Below are 17221 nucleotides of genomic sequence, written 5' to 3'. Positions count from 1 at the left end.
GCTCTCCAGAAATGCCTAACCGTGAATGTTACGGTCGTACCAGCAATCATTTCTTAGTTGTTGGTGTCATATCTTTCCAAGTGGTTTGAAATAAAAGTCTTATCAATGCTGACTTGAGCTGAAGGAGCATTCATTCACACCCTCACATGTATTCCTGTGGTGTTACATTTTGCATTACTCCATCCCCCACACCCACACATGCACACATGCACATACAAACACATACACCCCCAGGTAATTTGTATCTGAGTCACAGCATATCTAATCTCAGGAAACCAGAGCAAAATTGCTTTTTTTTCTCCTTCCCTCAACACAGACGTTCCTATTTTAAGTCAGGGAACAGGTGCACAAAATGCATGCAGGAAGTCCTTTGTTTGCTTCAACATCACTGTTGTGTTATTCATATGCCGGTTCAAATCTCCAGATGGGATGGGAAAGACTGGGTGTGGAAAGCAGAAACATTCCCCTTGTCTTAATTGTTGCGGTGCCCTTGAGCAAGATGCTTAAGCTCTTTGTGATGACTTTTTACATAGTTCAATATTAACTTTTATTCATTGCTAGTGTTGTTGTCGACTCCTACAGGATGTAACAAAGCATGCAGCTTAACTTAAGACCCTTCAGGAGCGCCGGTTGTGATCTATTGTGTACTGTAAAATAGCACAATTCTGTAGCATCACACAGGAAATGCTGTTTTTGTTGTTGTTGTTGTAGTAGTCTTTAACACATTTAAAACCGTTCCACGTTTCTTGATCAACTGAGAGGTGGAAGCACCATGCAGCACATGCTTGTTTATTGTCTAATGTCATCAGAAAAGTAGCAGACTTCAGCGACAAATTCTGATATTGTCTGAGACAGAAGTTATCACAAAGAGAGCGTCCTATACTTTGACATTTTATTTAAAGGGACAGTTCACCCCAAAATTAAAAATGCCTATCTCTCCTGCTACCTGTAGTTCTATTTATCAGTCTAGATTGTTTTGGTGTGAGTTGCTGATACTTGGAGATATTGTCCATAGATGTCTGCCTTCTCTCCAATACAATGGAACTAGATGGCACTCGGCTTGTGGTGTTTGAACTGCAAGTTGTAAACATTAATGGTGTCCACCTTGGCGGAACTCTACCCTTAGCTAGCTCAGTGGTGTTAGGAGAGCTAGCATTAGATGCACGTTTCCTTCTGTACAAACTTTTTCCTTTAACCAAACCACACCCACCAACTGTATCGCCGCGCAGAAGGAGTCGTGCATCTACACATGGACAAGAGGCTCGTGCTCATGACAGCGTTAGATGTAAATATTAATGGTGTCCTCCTCGGCAGTGCAGTAATGTTAGCTAGCTCAGTGGTTCTAGGTGAGCTAGCAGTAGATGCATGTTTCCTTACTGTGCTGTGATACAGTTGCAGAGTGTAATTCAGAAGGGGAAAAAAAATTCCTATGCCTATATTGGGCGATGGTTAGCATTGTGGTTTGCATTGTCGCCTCACAGCAAGAGGGTTTCTGGCTCAAACCCAGGGTGGGGGAGTCCTTCTGGGTGGAGTTCGGATGTTCTCCCCGAGTCAGCGTGGGTTTTCTCCATGTACTCCGGCTTCCTCCCACAGTCCAAAGACATGCAGATTAATTGGTGACTATAAATTGTCCGTAAGTGTGAATGTGAGTGTGAATGGTTGTTTGTCTCTATTTGTCAGCCCTAAAATAGTCTAGAGACCTGTCCAGGGTGTACCCCGCCTCTTGCCCAATGATAGCCCCCACGACCCCCAACAGGATAAGCAGTTACGGAAAATGAATGAATGAATGTTTTTGGCACTTTGAGCACCACAAGCTGAGTGCCATCTAGCTTCAATTATATTTGAGAGAGTGCATACATCTCTACATACAATATCTCCAACACTTGGCAACTCACACCAAAACAATCTAGATTGCTTAAAAGCACTACAGGTAAGAGGCAAAATATGTAGGCTATTTTTGATTTTGATTTTGGGGTGAACTGTCCCTTTAAGGTCTTTCACACCTAACCCTACACAAACCCAAAGACCATCTCACACAAAAAGGATTTCTGTCCATCAAAAGTGGCAACAGAGCATCTTCTAAGCAAAAAAAAAACTGCCAGTGTGTAATTCACGTGTATCTATCTATCATAAATAACGCATATTGCAACACTGCAACAGCTTCTCTGTGGCTAAGAGTGATGTGCTTGTGGCCTGTTGTGTCATTTTCCAAGCATAAATGTGTGCAGCAGTATGAATGTAAAGCAGGGTGTCGCTTCAAAAGAGCATGCATGTTCAGGCTGCCTTCCTCAGATGGAAAAAAGGTTAAAAATGAATATGCATGATTCAGTCGAGGCATCTAAGGAAGAAAAGGTGAGGAAAAGTGTTGGAAATGCATCTTCTAAAATGTTATGATATTGCCAATTTAAAGAGCACTAACAGAATTATCCAAAAAGAAAATACATTAGGCCCTACATACAAAATCAATAAAAAAAAAAAAAAAATAATAATATATGAATGATAATTACAAAACAATCCAAAACTGATTAATGAATTGATTAAAACTAAATACTTAAAAAATCTATTCCTATTTGCAAAAGACTAAATCTAAAATGACCGTGAAGTGAATTATGAATGGTCTGTAAATGGGTGTTGGGATTTCGTTGTACACTTGCATCAGCAGCACAAAGCCATGATGCAACACTAGCCCCATGCAGTACCTGGTATTTGTTGGTGGAGTTGAAGGGGATCTCTGCCACTTTGGGGTTTCGAACTCTCATTTCTCGAACACTCCCACAGCACACCTCGATGCATTTCAACAGAGCTGACTCTGATGCGTCCCCCGCCGTCTCTCTCTGGGGGAACACACATACACACGCACAGCTGCACATTAGCGCAGTCACTCACATATGCATATTAAAAAATGAGTGTTGTCTGTCTCACTGCCTGTGTTTATCACACTGCGGTGGAAAGGAACTTTAACTGATTAAAGCGGTACCTGAGAGGACTTTCTTTCCTTCCATTAAGGTTCTCATTAATAATGCAGGTAGCTGAGTATCATCTGCATCACCAGCGCTTGTAATCTGGTCACATTGTTTTTAAAGTTATGTAATAATTTAATGTAGAAGTACTGAGAGTCTAAGAGCTTTCTTTCTCAGTTTGGAGGATGAATAAAAATTTGATTATGGCAGCTCAAGTTTAGGGGGAAAAACACAGCTGATTGGTTTGACATGTATACTGTTTGCAAGGTTTCTTATGGGCAATGTTGACGGATATGGATGTAAAAGACCCTGGATATAAAAAGTTGAAATAAATATTGTTGGAAGAACACATTAGACCATTGCCTATTGGCAGTAATCAATAGCAAAGCGGTTGCTAAGGAGGTATCTAACAAGTAAATTAATGTTGGAAGGAATTAAAGCAGAAAACTGTGTGGTCCATTTTTGTTTTAAGTGGTGTGCAGAAGTCTCATACTGACACTGGGTGCTTTATCGGGGTGCAGAGGTGAAATTTGATCACTTGGTTCAGTATGTAGGATTTCGAGGGATAATAAGTATGGTTTCTTCAGTGCATAATCACCTGAAAATAAAAATTGTTGTGTTTTCCCAGCTCAGACCAAAGATTTGCGACGAGATGGGTTGAAACATGCAACTACTTACAATGTGCCACTCTGCAACATTGTAAAGTCTTGCTGGTTCACAGCAATGCAACCAGATGAGATGGTGTATCATCTCTATGCAACAACTGTCTGTTCTTCCGTTCTGATTTCCAGATGTTCAGGCTTATTTTGTGGCTGAATATCATTTGTAGCTTCTTAAAATATGAATGAGGACAGTGATAGTGAGATACTGGCTACAGTTGCATTTGCAGTCGTGATGAAACAGTAAAAAACATAAAACGAGCACCAGATGGACTGTATTCATAATAAATAGGCCACAATAATATAAAAAACCATGACCAATTAATCAGTCAATGAGAATGTGTCTGTGAGGAGGGATAAAGCAAATGCAGCGAGCAGCAGTGACCCACTGTGCGACACCTGCACACATGAGGACAGAATCACAGGGCTTAGCAGGAATAGAGCACCTGCTACAGCAGGCAAACACGCCATCTGCGGCCATTTTGACTTGACCAGCGGACTTCACTACAAGCTGATTGATCAGATTGATTGGTGTGAACTGGGCTTTAGAATGAGCAGTTTATAACTACACGGGGAGCAGGTCCTTATCTATGGACTCCACCATGTTGCACCACCATGTTTCTACAGTACCCTAGGAAGGACAAACCAAACACTGCCTCTAGAGAGGGTCATTCATGTTTTTGTGTTGGCCACCTTAGTTAGAAACCCTCGCGCAACGAGGAGCATTGGAACAACGCTGATTTTTTTTTAATATGAAACTACTTTATTCAGTGTTTTTAACCAGTTTTAATCACCTGGTCCATTTGTTTTGGAGAGGAGAAGATTTCTGCAAATACTTCGTCTCCCAGTAAAAACCTTCTGAACGAATGTGTTCCAAATGAATCCGAGCATGTGTAGACATCCACACTGTAAATTACACACATACTGTTTTACATGGCTCAGAATTGAATTATCCCCTGTTTGGATGCACATTGCAATGTATTTGTTTTTGTGGGTTTTTTTTCAGCTTTACCAGCTTCAACATGTGTGGCAAAGTTGCTTGCGTGGTGCTTTAATCATTTCGGTAAAAAAAAAATCTCCTTCTGATTACCTGTAAAGCCCTCCATAATAAAAAAAAATCCATGATGATCACTCTAAATCATCCCGCTGTTAGAGCCAATTTATTAAAATCCATGCAGAGCTGATTGACCTGACGGCCAATATACCAACAGGGGCTATACCAAGACAAGAGTTTTCTCTTTGTTCCTGTTTATTCATTCATGAACAGCAGCAAAACAAGGACACACACTCCGCAAGATTTGTCCTTGTTTGTGCCTTTTCATGAATGAATAAATAGATCAAGGAAATTCCATTTCTCTTGTTTTTCCGGGTGCAGATATGGACTTGACTGCTATGTTTGAGTGCTGTCAGGAGATATGGCTGTTACTTAATGCAGGGAGGAAGCCCGGGCACCTCGAGGGGCAGAGAGGCTGCAGCGGCAGGGTCTGCTCCCACTGGAGCCAAGAAGCTGTAATCCCTGTCGCTGAGAGCCACACAGAGAATTTCTTCAGGTCAGTGTAACACAGGTTGGAGGATAGCGGTAGGTAGAAGACTGGGATATTATTGACTTACCTACCCAGCAGTGTGTGTGTTTGTATATCAGTGTGGGGGAGTTATTTCCAGGGGTGCATTGGATTATTCGCTGTGTGTGTGTCTGTTTATGTGTGAGAGGGAGGCTAAGCGTGTAAGTCAGTATGTGAGTGTAGTGCACCTGTGTCAAGTGGTATTGACGAATCATTTTTATGGGTTGTTTTTCCTTGTGGTGAGGCCCAGCTGGCCACAGAGGAGAATTTAAAGTACTTTTACTCAAGTAATGCACCATTTTGAGGTACTTAAACTGTACTTGAGTATATCCATGTTATGCTACATTATACTGTGCTTATACTTAGAGGGAAATGGACATTTAGCCGCTTATTTATAAAGTATGAAGCACTGCAAACCAACTGTTTTACTTATATATTATAGCAGTGGTGTGACTAATCACTCATGTTAAAGTACTGTGCTGTATTTTCATTAAACATAAGTATTTACACCACATTTCAGAGGGAAATATTGTATTTTTAACTATATCTATATAACTATAGTCAGTTTTCAGATTAAGATGTTAAATACAAACCCATATCATCAGTTTATATAATAAGACACATTGTTATATAGTAGATTAAACTGCCCAATGATGTGTGAAGTAGATAAAATTAGCTCCACCTCGACCAGCTGCAACTTTAAAATGCTGCTTGGATGATATAACATATGATAATGTAACACTGATAGGGGCAATTCTGCTGCACGATGAGTCATTTTGATTTTATTACTTAAGATCCATTTTTGTGATGATTATACTGTACTTTTACTAAAAGGGGAACTTCAACTGTTTTTCAAAATCAATACATGTTATTCCTATGGTCTAAGACAGTCTAAAAATATTGGTAAATGTGATCAAATCTCTCCCAAATCCAAAAACTAGAGGGCTAAAACTCAAATTGGTAATGTCATCAAGTATAAAGTGTGGGACTACTCCACTGAAAATGAATTGGGAAAGATGTTATAGATGGTAATGTTCTGAGTATATGAGTACATATTCAGTTTCAGAGCTATAAATGCTACAGTGGAATAAAGCTCATTATGGTATAAAAAATAAAACAAACATTTTGTAGCTTCACACAATAAGGCTCCTATTCATTCTCTATGGAGCAGCTCCAGACTTTATACTTAATGACATCACAAGTTTGAGACTTAGTTCTACTGCTCCATTCGCAAACATTGATCAAACTTTCTGAGGCCATGGATTCAACATAGTGGAATTCTTAATTTAGTTGGTGTTCCCCTTTAAGTAATATCTTAAATAAAGGCCTATTACTTGTGATGGAGCCTTTTAACAATGTGTTCTTGCTCCTTTTATTTAAGTGAATGGTCTGAATATTTCCTCCACCACTGCCCAATAATTTATAGTCATTACAATACAGCTCCATTTCCACCAGTTACAACTCTTAATTGCTTACATTAGTAATAGTAATACAATTCATGTGCATAATGACTACTTTTACTTCTACTGTAAAACTTTTGTGTCTTGCTGTACTTTCACCCAAAGGGAAAGGCTGGTGGTATTTTATCAATTTAATATCATCAACAAAATCTTTAAGAGACTAAAGCCTGGAAAAGGCTGAACATTGGAAGGGACATGCCGTGCTCATTGCAATAAAGGGAAGTCCAAGTACAGAGGTATTAGTCCATGAATAGGGGTGTTGGTCATGCCACTTTGTAAGAAGCATGTCTCATAGTGATTTTGTTTTTTAAAGGTTCATGTCCAAGGCATTGCAGCAATCATAGCTTTTACGTGCTATCATCGCTCCATAATTAAAAAATGTCCATGGTTTTTTTTTCTGTTTTACACATGCTGGTATAAATGTGGGTAACCTTCACAGAATATCATGAAGTCATCAATGTAAAGCTTACACTATAATCTATCTAACAGTAACTGTGGATGACAGAAATTCTGAACTGCTCTGCAAAATATACGGCTCTTTTATGTGTTTTTAAATGGCTTTGGAAAGTGGTGGACCTCTGTGACATGGAGGAGTTTGTTATATAAGGCTGTGGCTACAAGGACAACATTTGTTAGCAGGATAAATAACAGGTGTCTTCAGTCCTGTCATGGATAGACAAGACTGCATACAAGACTAAAGTGCCATTAAGTACAATTGTGTTTAGAATGTTTAATTATAATGGAGTGTTTTTACACCACACTATACTATACTGCACTATAATACCTACGTTAAGTAAATGATCTATAGTTCTTCCAGCACTACTTATTTTTGAGTGACAGCTCACCTGACACTAACCTTATGTTGTTAACTTCACCCTATCAGCAAACCATGTATGCAAAATCATGTCTTATGAATAATGCGCATGCATGATCCAAATCTAAAACTGCCTGCTCATAATGTCCTTAGATTAAAACCAAACGTGACATACCTCACTGCTTTAGAGTGAATCACTAATGCAAAGGTTTGGATAGCTGCTGTTGTAGTGTCGGTGTGAGGAGGAGGTTTGTACCATCAGGATGGGAAACTTCTCCTGTCCGGCTTTGAAATCAGCTCTGTTGCACAGGCCGGCCACGCGAGACAGAGCAGCCCAAGTAGCAGAGCTCTTGTCAAAACCCAAACCTGAGAGAATAGCAGAAGGAGCTGTGTTAGACTTTTTTTTTTCTTTTTTTTTTTTGTTAAGTAAGGCTCATGCAGTATTTATGCTACTGACTTAACTCTTGGTTCACGGAGTAGCTCTGGATATTGTAGCTAACTAACAGAATAGGGGTCAGCTAAGTTGAGCAATCCCTTATTCATAGACAAAAGTGATTTTTCAATTCCCCAGTCTGGAGAATGGCATTCATTCTTAACTAGAACGCCTCGAAAAATAAAAGCTGTTAGGAAATTTCATCGAACTGAAAACGACCTTCACTCTGCTGCGTTCATTTTTCATCAGACTGTCTGGAATGGTCACTGTCACTGTTATTGTGGAAACAGAATGTAATAGCATCATGCAACATACAGTAAGTACACAGTGGCAAAGTGTGGCTGGAGTTGTTGAACAAGGTGCAAAAGGCTCCAAGACTTGCAACAGCTGCAAAAATAGTCTGTACTCCTGAAAAATGAATACAGTCTGTTTTTTCTTCAGCACTCACACTGTTTCAGCTGTGCGGCCTTTGTCAGCACTGCTGGCTATTCAATGTATTATTGCACAATTGCCTGACTCAATACTCATTGGTATGCATAGAACACCTGTTTTTTTTTTTCTTCCTCTTCCAAACCTTTTGGTTTATTGCTAAAAGCTTCTTTGAAATTTGGCTCGGTGTGTAGCTGTTTGGTGGGAGACAGGAATGCGATTGGTTCCGCAGCAGCAGTCTCGCTGAGGAACTCTGGCAAAAGACATGTTTGTAGCTGAGGGTTGTGCCGCCCACTGCATACCGCTGCTCAATTAATCCAGGCGGTAGTGCGAACAGCAATGTCGGTTGGTGGCGTGAACATTGGACAGATGCATTTCAGCAGGTGGTCACACTCCCCCTCTGTATTCCCACACACTCTCTATCTCCCCTTTTTATTTATTTAGCCTCTCCATCCACTCTCCCTCCTCCCCCTCCTCCTCTCTTTTTCTCCTTCTCTCCTTCTCTTTCTGTCTTACCAGTCTGGTGCTCTGTGGTGTCTGCCTCGTGGATCTGGTTGTCGAACCACATGTGGGCCACGGTCATACGGTTCTGGGTCAGCGTGCCCGTCTTGTCGGAGCAGATGGTGGAGGTGGAGCCGAGAGTCTCTACGGCCTCCAGGTTCTTCACAAGACAGTTCTTCTTGGCCATTCGCTTGGCAGTGAGAGTCAGACACACCTGGGAGGATGGTGGGGAGTAGGGAGGGAGGGAGGAAAAGGAGAGGCATGGAGGATGGATGATTGTTAGTCGACCAGGGGAGAGAGCATGTGTACGCACCGGTGCGTTCAAGTGTTTGTGCATGTGAAACCATGCGTGGTCCAGGTGCCTTACAGCAGAAGTGTGTGTTGTGTGTCTGCATGTGTGTCTGTGTGCATGCGTTTGGTTGGCTGGTTAACAGCAGGTGCACAGGGACATAAAAACACAATGAAGAGACACATTCCATATGTTGTAAGGGACACATCAATGCACATTAACTTACATTACTCACGTCACAACAAATGCAGCACAAACACGCACGAACATTTCCACACACAACTCACGGTGTGTTTAAAGCCAAAGCAACTACAGAAACCAGTCACTGGAAGTTAATTTATTTTCTGTGACCAGTGAAATGTCGACTGATGGTATTTCAAATGCCAGCTGGCATCCACCTCAGCTCACACTTTGTTTATTGTTGCAGAAAAAAGTTAGATTCACTTCGACACTGAAGCAACTCCAATATTCAGTAATAAATCACCTGCTTTGCTGTGTTCTGTTAGTATCATTAGAGCTACAGCTAACATTCACTGAGGGAAAATTAGTGTTAGGAAAAGCACAGGTGTAACTAATAACATTGATGATGGCTCCGATCCATTTAGGTGTGCCAGTAAACCATGACAGTGAGCCAGCAGGCACAATATGAGGGCTCCAGAACTGGCATGCTCAGTGCCGCAATAATCAATATTTTGATGTTAACAATGGATCAAATTACTGCATGTAATGAGAAAACAGCTGCTCAAGATGACAACCCATGGAGAATTAACACCCAACTCTGCATTTCTCCCTTAGTACTACAGAGGTTTTAAGCCTCTTTTAGCTCATTACTTTGGTTCTCAGGCCCACAGACTCCAGTTTTATCAACCCCATTTCAGGCAGCTATTTTCAGCAAACAAGCCCATTAACCCACTGGAAACTACCAGCCCAGCATCAAACAGCAGTAACACACAGTTAGCAAATAGCTGGTGAGGAAGGTCACATCAAGCAGCCAGCCAGATATCGTTTCTCAAGAGTTGTTGGAGACCAAAACAGAGCTAAAAGGGGAGTTAATATAAGACTTATAGTTGTTGGGTGGCCAGAATGTTACTCTGTGTCTGCTGGATATGTAAATTATTTGCTAATATGTTCACTATAACTTTAAAGGAATACTTCACCCCCAAAATAATCATTTGTGTTTCAGTCATTTATCTCATGTTACCTCAAATTTGTGACGAAAACTTCTTGCATCACATGCCTCCACAGTGAATGATCAATCCACAAACAGAAACAAATATTGATGAACCGGGGGCCGTGTTTAACAACAGCAAAACTGTATCAAAACATCTGTTTACAAGCTCTCAGGTAACCCGTGCAGTATAATCCAAGTTTCACTTATTTAGTCGTACTTTCAGTACTTCCCAAACACATGCATTTTCACTAAAACATTCCTGTTGCAACAGGCATGGGTGAGTTTACTTCAGTTCATCAAGAACATTCTCTGTTTTTTGGCTTCTTTGTTTACTGTGAAGGCATGTGAGAAACAAAATTGCAAATTCAAGGTAACACAGTACAAATGATCATTTTGAGGGTGAAGTATTCCTTTAAAAGGTATGTCAGATATTGTATTTTCAGCATGATACTTTGCCCCCAATTCATTACTATGCAGCTCTTTTTAGTTTATTTTGAATTTTTTTTTTACTGTCAAGGCAAAAATCTAAGTAGAAAAAGAAAGCAAATCAAATAATATCATAAAAATAAAAATGAACATTTGCAGCACAAATCATCTCTAATCTTTTGTTGTGTACAGCTTGCCGATTTATGACATTTCCCCATGGTTCTATTCACTGTTCCCAGAAGCGTATTATGATTTGTCCTTGCTACAAGAGGACCTTGTTGATTGTAAACGGAAGTACACTTTGTGTTCTTGAAAAAGAAACAGGAAGAGGCTGTGTGAGGACATAAAATCTCATTTAAAACAACATTCAAGCTGAACTACTCTTTTTTTTTTTTTTTTTTTGATGAATATCAGTAAAAACTTCATAAGCTGAGCCTCTCATGAAAAAAGAGGAACACACCCACACACACTACTCACAGTGACAGTAGCCAGCAATCCTTCAGGCACATTTGCCACAATGATGCCAATGAGAAAGATGACGGCCTCCAGCCAGGTGTAGCCCAGGATGAGTGACAGGATGAAGAAGCTCACACCCAAGAAGACTGCCACGCCCGTAATGATGTGGATGAAATGTTCAATCTCAATGTTGATGGGTGTGCGGCGGACTTCAAGCTCTGATGCCAGCGTAGCGATGCGACCCATCACTGTTCGGTCACCGGTACCTATCACTATACCATGGGCCGTACCTGAGAGGGAGGGGTGATTCACTGTTAGTCTCTATGGACAAAAACTGTTCAAACAAGAAGTCCAGCCCTTATCTGGCCGACCCAATGCTCTAACTGCTTTAGTGAAATGTGTATGTGTTTCTCAGAGAAATATGTAAAGAGATAAATGAGTGCTAACAGTGTGTAAGACGCTGTGGGAGTTGAGTGCTGTATTTTGTAAACAGGGAGGACGGTTGATAGGGAGGTGATGGGGCTGGATGAAGTGTAGTGATGGATGGAGGAGAATTACAGGTGTTGGAGATTGATAGTCGAGTACTCTGAGTGAGTGAGGAAAGAATCTGAATCACGTAAAATACAAGTAATGTTATCCTCACACCTCACTATTGGCAGTTTTCTCTGTGGAAAGTAGTTCTAAAGGAAACTGTTCAAAGTGAGATCTGTGGATTACACAGAGGAACACGGACATTGTTTAAGAAAAGAAAAATGTTTTAAATGTAATTTCCAATGCTGTGAGCACCACAAACAAAATGTCATTTACCCCCATTGTATTAGGGTGGAAGCAGAAATCTCAGGTGCATACATAAAACCCAAATTACCTGCATAGCTAGACATTGCTAGAGTTAAATGGTGTTTTTTCATTTGTTTGTTTTAGTTTTTTGTAATGTGTGAATTGATGTTATGACACAATTCACACAGAGGTAGCAAAAATTAAGTAATAGACTATGAGACTAAACATAACTGTATCCATAAAAAATTTCAGCACTGACTCAGATATTGGCTTTTTTGGGGGGAAAGCTGGCAAATGCACTAAAATGATCCACATCAACTTTTGCTATTACGGTTTTTAGAAATATGATGCAATTAAATCCCAATCTCGGAATTTTAAGTGGACACAGACAATAACTGTTAAAGTGTTTGGAAAAAAACCTGAAATATCAATGTCTAAAATTCCATGACAGCTGGGCAAACATTATCTACTGATGAAGATAATGTGATATAACTGAAAGCTCCTAATTCTTGTGGTTGACAGCAGTTGTCCGCCAAAAACTTAATATACCTAAGGCTGCAGCCACCACAAGAAGGTTTACAGGTGTTTCATTCAACAGTTGCTTCTTTATGCATTCAGTTTAATCTATCTGGCCTGGCCGTGTTTAAGCCAACTGTGGTGCAATTCCTCAGACATATTTTGGAAAGTACTGAGATTCATTACCTAACCCTACACAGAGGAAACGTTTTACTGCTGTTTGCAGTGCAGTTTCTTGTTATCTGGGCTTAAAGGGACAGCTCACCCTAAGAGAAAGAAATGAGTGAGTAAGTGAGTGAGTGAATGAGAGTGCTGGAGATATCGACAGTTGAGATGTCTGCTTCTCTCAAATATAATGGAACTAGATGGCCCTTAGCTTATAGTGCTCAAAGCACAACATAGATCCATTTGAAAAACTCAACAGCAACGTCTCTTTCCAGAAATCATGGCCTGATCACTCAAGATAATCCACAGACCTTGCTGTGAGCACTTTAACATGGAACTGTTTTCTTTCTACTGAATTAAACCGGCCAACTCTATCACTGCACAGAAGGAAGCGTGCATCTGCTCATGAATGAGAGGCTCATGCTCATGACAGCACGAGATGTAAACAATAATGGTGTCCTCCTCAGCTGAGCTTTAACTTTAGCTAGCTCAGTGGTGCTAGATGCGTCCTTCTGTACAGTGATACAGTTGGCTGGTGTAATTAAGAAAAAGGAAAATAGTTCCCACATGAAACTGCTCACAAAAAGGTATGTGGATTATTGTCAGTAACCATATTGCTGCGCAGAAGGAAGTGTGCATCTACTGCTAGCTCACCTAGCACCACTGAGGGAGCAAATGTTACAGCTCAGTCGAGAAGGTCGCAATAAATGTTTGCATCTTGTGCTATCATGAGCATGAGCCCATTGTCCATGAGTAGATGCAGTTAACCTCTGCACATTGTTACAGTTGATGGGTGTACTTCAGCAGAAAGAAAATAGTTCCTACATGAAACTGCTCTCAACAAGGTCTGTGGATTATCTTGAGTAACTGAGTCATGATTTCTGGAAAGAGACATTGCTGTTGTTGAGTTTTTCAAATGTATCTATGTTGTGCTTTGAGCACCACATGCTGAGTGCCACCTTGTTCCATTATATTCAAGAGAAGGCAGACATCTCTTAGGCCAATATCGCAAACACTCTGCAACTCACGTCAAAACAATTTAGACTGATAAACAGTACTGCAGGTAAGAAGGAAAATATGTATTTCGGATTTGGGGTTGAACTGTCCCTTTCAAGCCAATATCTATTTTTTTCCAAAATGAATGTACTGTAGTTTGGAGAGGAACTGTTTTATATTCAATCTACATTAGAATTTAGATGTAGAGATTGATGAAGTTGCAGAGTCTAATATAAAAATCCCATTGAAATGCTTACTGCATCACTATTCGATGATTGATAGCAGCGGAAATACCAGCTAAAATTCCCATCGGTTGAATTTCAAATGGAAACCCTCATTAATAATCTCAATGCATTCAAAATTCAATAACTACACACTACTGTAGGATGAAGGGATGGCTGTTCTGATGACTGCACTGAAACACACTCATAGTTTATCTCCAGATGGCTAAAACTAAGACTTTTAGAGGCAATAAGAGACAATCTTGGGCAGATGTGACCTACTGACCCTCGACACAGTTGGTGGAAAAGAAACAGATGTTGCGGGTCTCCAGAGGATTGTCGTGGGTGAACTCTGGGGAGCGAGTCTGAGGCTCCGATTCTCCCGTCAGAGATGAGTTGTCCACCTTCACCGGGAAAGAGAGAAAGGAGGAGAGAGAACGGTGTTACCCAGTGAGACTGAGGGCCAGAAACAGGAGAGAGTGAGGAGGTGAGACTGACAGGGTGGAAATGAAAGCAGCAACAAGTGCAGCACTCTTGTCATGTCAAAACAGTTTTCTGATCATAGTGATTTTACCCACGTTCCTCTATAGGTGAAGAAATTATAATATTGATTACCGCAGTCTCATTACACTGCATCAAAATCCAGTGGGATGAACTCTGATAATCCCATTTACTAACTCATGAAGAGAATTCTGCTGAAGCAGTCTAACTCAGTTTTTCATTAAAGCGGACAACTATCAACTCAAAAACCGTGTTGGGTGAATATGTGGTGTGGAGGTGAACCATATTCATGCTGCACAAAGTGAAAGCATTGTTGGGGTGATGTTAATGCAGTTAAAAGATATTATGGGCTTCACTGCTCAAACAACAGTTTCCTAATGTGTGTAATGTGTGCATATCTGACTAAAGTGTTGCTTGTTGGCGGCAAAAAAAAAAAGAGCTTCACAAAGAACTTAATAAAACACTGATCCTTCAGTACCTATTGACCGAAAAATGGACCTGTTTCATGAACCGAGATGCTTTACAGTAACCTGATTGTTTAAATGTGAACTATCTGGAAGTGAGATTGCAGCTGTGCATGTCTGACTGCATGAAACTGCTGGACTATCTCAACAACTATTGGATGGAATGCCAATAAATTGCTACAAACACTCATGTGATATCAGGAGGACTTGTGATAACTTGAAACAGTGAAAATTTTCAATCACTACTTTGGTTGTTGATCAAATACCTGCAAATCTAGTGACTTTCCTCTTGGCCTCAGCTGTACTTTGTCTTAGTGCTAATTAGCATGCTAACACACTAACTCAGGGTGCTTTCAGACCTAGAGATGCTTGCTCTGGTCCCAATCAGGGACTAATTTTGTTACAAAGTTGCGTAATTACCTAGAGTTGGGTCGTGTTCTCAAAGCAGCATTTACAAGCAGACAAGATGAAATGCCTTGCATGAGAAAGCTGCTCTTAAATGGTCAGAATTACTATGCGGAAAAATTTCAGGAAGGAAGATAAATGCGACACGTTGTAATGTCACAATGGAGGGACAACTACGCAGGTTGATTTTAGCGCTGGTCATCGTGGACTATATTGTTTGCATTGTTCATTTTAAGCAAACCATACAGTTTGAAAATGAGGCGCGGCTCCAACTAGAAAACAATGTTTTGATGCATTTGATGCGCCGAATGTGTATATTAAGGCAGTACAGGAGGAGGAGCACATTAATAATCCTCCAGGACTGTAACATGCTCATGTTTAACCCAAAGAATGTGTAACGCAACTGCAGTTGGTTTGGATCCAGGTCGGAACATGTTCTCACCACAAACTAACCGCAACAAAGTTTGTTTGTAATCAGACCGAGACCACCTCTTCAAGAAGGTCTTGGTCCGGTTGTTTGTGGACGAGAATATAAGTTAAGTTTTACTTTTATTTCAGCCCCCATCTGAAAGGGTTGTTTGTTTGGGAAGTACTGAGCTTACAACTGGATAAAGGAGACTGGGATCATACTGCAAGAGTTATAGTTTTGCTGTTGTGAAATGCAGACCCCTATGACTTCAATTCATCAACAATTTTCTCTGTTTTTGGAATCCTCTTTCTCCGGAGGCATGCAAGAAGAAAAACAAAGTTGTCTTTAAAAATTCAAGCAAACACAGGGTGAGTAAATGATATACAAGCGGCCATTTGGGTGAAGTATTTCTTTAAGATGTAAACAAGATGATAAATAATTGATCAAAATCAAGTATTGAAAGAAAGAAAGAAAGAAAGAAAGAAAGAAAGAAAGAAAGAAAGAAAGCAGCACAGTAACACCAAAGTCAGTTGAGCAACTGTAATCCCACTGAGACCTCAAGGCTCCCCAGGGCTGAGCCCAGTACCCCTCCCCTACCTTACACCCGCTGGAGGAGATCACTCGAAGGTCAGCTGGGATGCGGTCTCCCCCTTTGATCTCCACCAGATCTCCCTGCACCACAAGCTCAGCATTGATGTGCATCTTCTCCCCCTCCCGGATCACCATCGCTTGCTGGCATGGAGAAAAAGGAAGAGAGAGACGAGGAGGGAGAGGGAGTGTGAGGAAGAGAGGGTGAGAGAGAGTTTGGGAACAGAGAGAGGATTTAGTCAGAGCAAGAAGGAAACGAAAAGCGATAAAAAAAAAAAAAGTGGAGCCAGAGGGTGTAGAGGTATGTGAAAGGGAGCGATAGAGAGAGGAAGAGGAAAAAGAGAGAAAAGACAGGTAGTGGGAAAAGGAGACAAGGAGGGAGTGAAAAGAGCCTAAATAGATTAAAGAATTAGGCAATCGAAGTGCTAGAGGTGGATAACGCGAGGGGAGTTTTTATGCAAACACACTCACAATCCGAAGTTGGCTCAAACATTTATTCTTCCTTTGTGCAAGCTTATTAGGTTTCCACTCAAGTGACTGTGTAAGCCCTACTTGAGGGACAGCTTATTGATTCAGAAAGCTGTGAGACTACACCAAACACCAAATGCATCAACTTACCTGTGGCACCATTTTTTTGAAGGAGTCCATGATTCGGGAACTCTTGGCCTCTTGGAAGTACGAGAAACAGCCGGTGATGATGACCACGGCTGCCAGCACCACACCCAGATACAACTGAAACAGGGGCAAACCCAAGCCACAGGAGGAGTCTGTGTCATTATCGACTTAGTTTGGTTCATGTTAGGCAGGAAAAGGGGATTTACCAAAACTCGAAACAGTTTTAAAACAGCAAAACCTTAAATGCAGAGTGCAAGAGGAGAGTTAAAATGGAGAAAACCTGGGGAAGCTCTCAGTCTTAGTGAAAGATTTAAAGGGGAAAGCTGTCCTTGAGCTGAATTCTCGTGTACTATTCCTGTCATCTTGGACGGTTCATTCAATGTTAGTCCAAGTGAACATCTGTC

General features: G+C 40.8%; 1 protein-coding gene across 1 annotated transcript in view; it reads right to left on the bottom strand.

Moving 5' to 3' along the window:
• atp1a2a (ATPase Na+/K+ transporting subunit alpha 2a) overlaps window positions 1-17221 on the bottom strand; it is a 50668-nt gene that overhangs the window by 24631 nt on the left and 8816 nt on the right. The window contains exons 5-11 of the mRNA XM_049597687.1: window positions 16821-16934; window positions 16212-16346; window positions 14122-14239; window positions 11182-11450; window positions 8834-9032; window positions 7712-7821; window positions 2700-2834 (exon numbers count right to left, since the gene is read on the bottom strand). Coding sequence (XP_049453644.1) covers window positions 2700-2834; window positions 7712-7821; window positions 8834-9032; window positions 11182-11450; window positions 14122-14239; window positions 16212-16346; window positions 16821-16934 — 1080 coding nt within the window. The remainder of the gene's footprint in view (window positions 1-2699; window positions 2835-7711; window positions 7822-8833; window positions 9033-11181; window positions 11451-14121; window positions 14240-16211; window positions 16347-16820; window positions 16935-17221) is intronic.

Source organism: Epinephelus fuscoguttatus, linkage group LG15 (assembly GCF_011397635.1).
Source record: "Epinephelus fuscoguttatus linkage group LG15, E.fuscoguttatus.final_Chr_v1".
Lineage (NCBI taxonomy): Eukaryota > Metazoa > Chordata > Actinopteri > Perciformes > Serranidae > Epinephelus > Epinephelus fuscoguttatus.
This window is presented reverse-complemented; position numbering and strand designations above follow the sequence as displayed.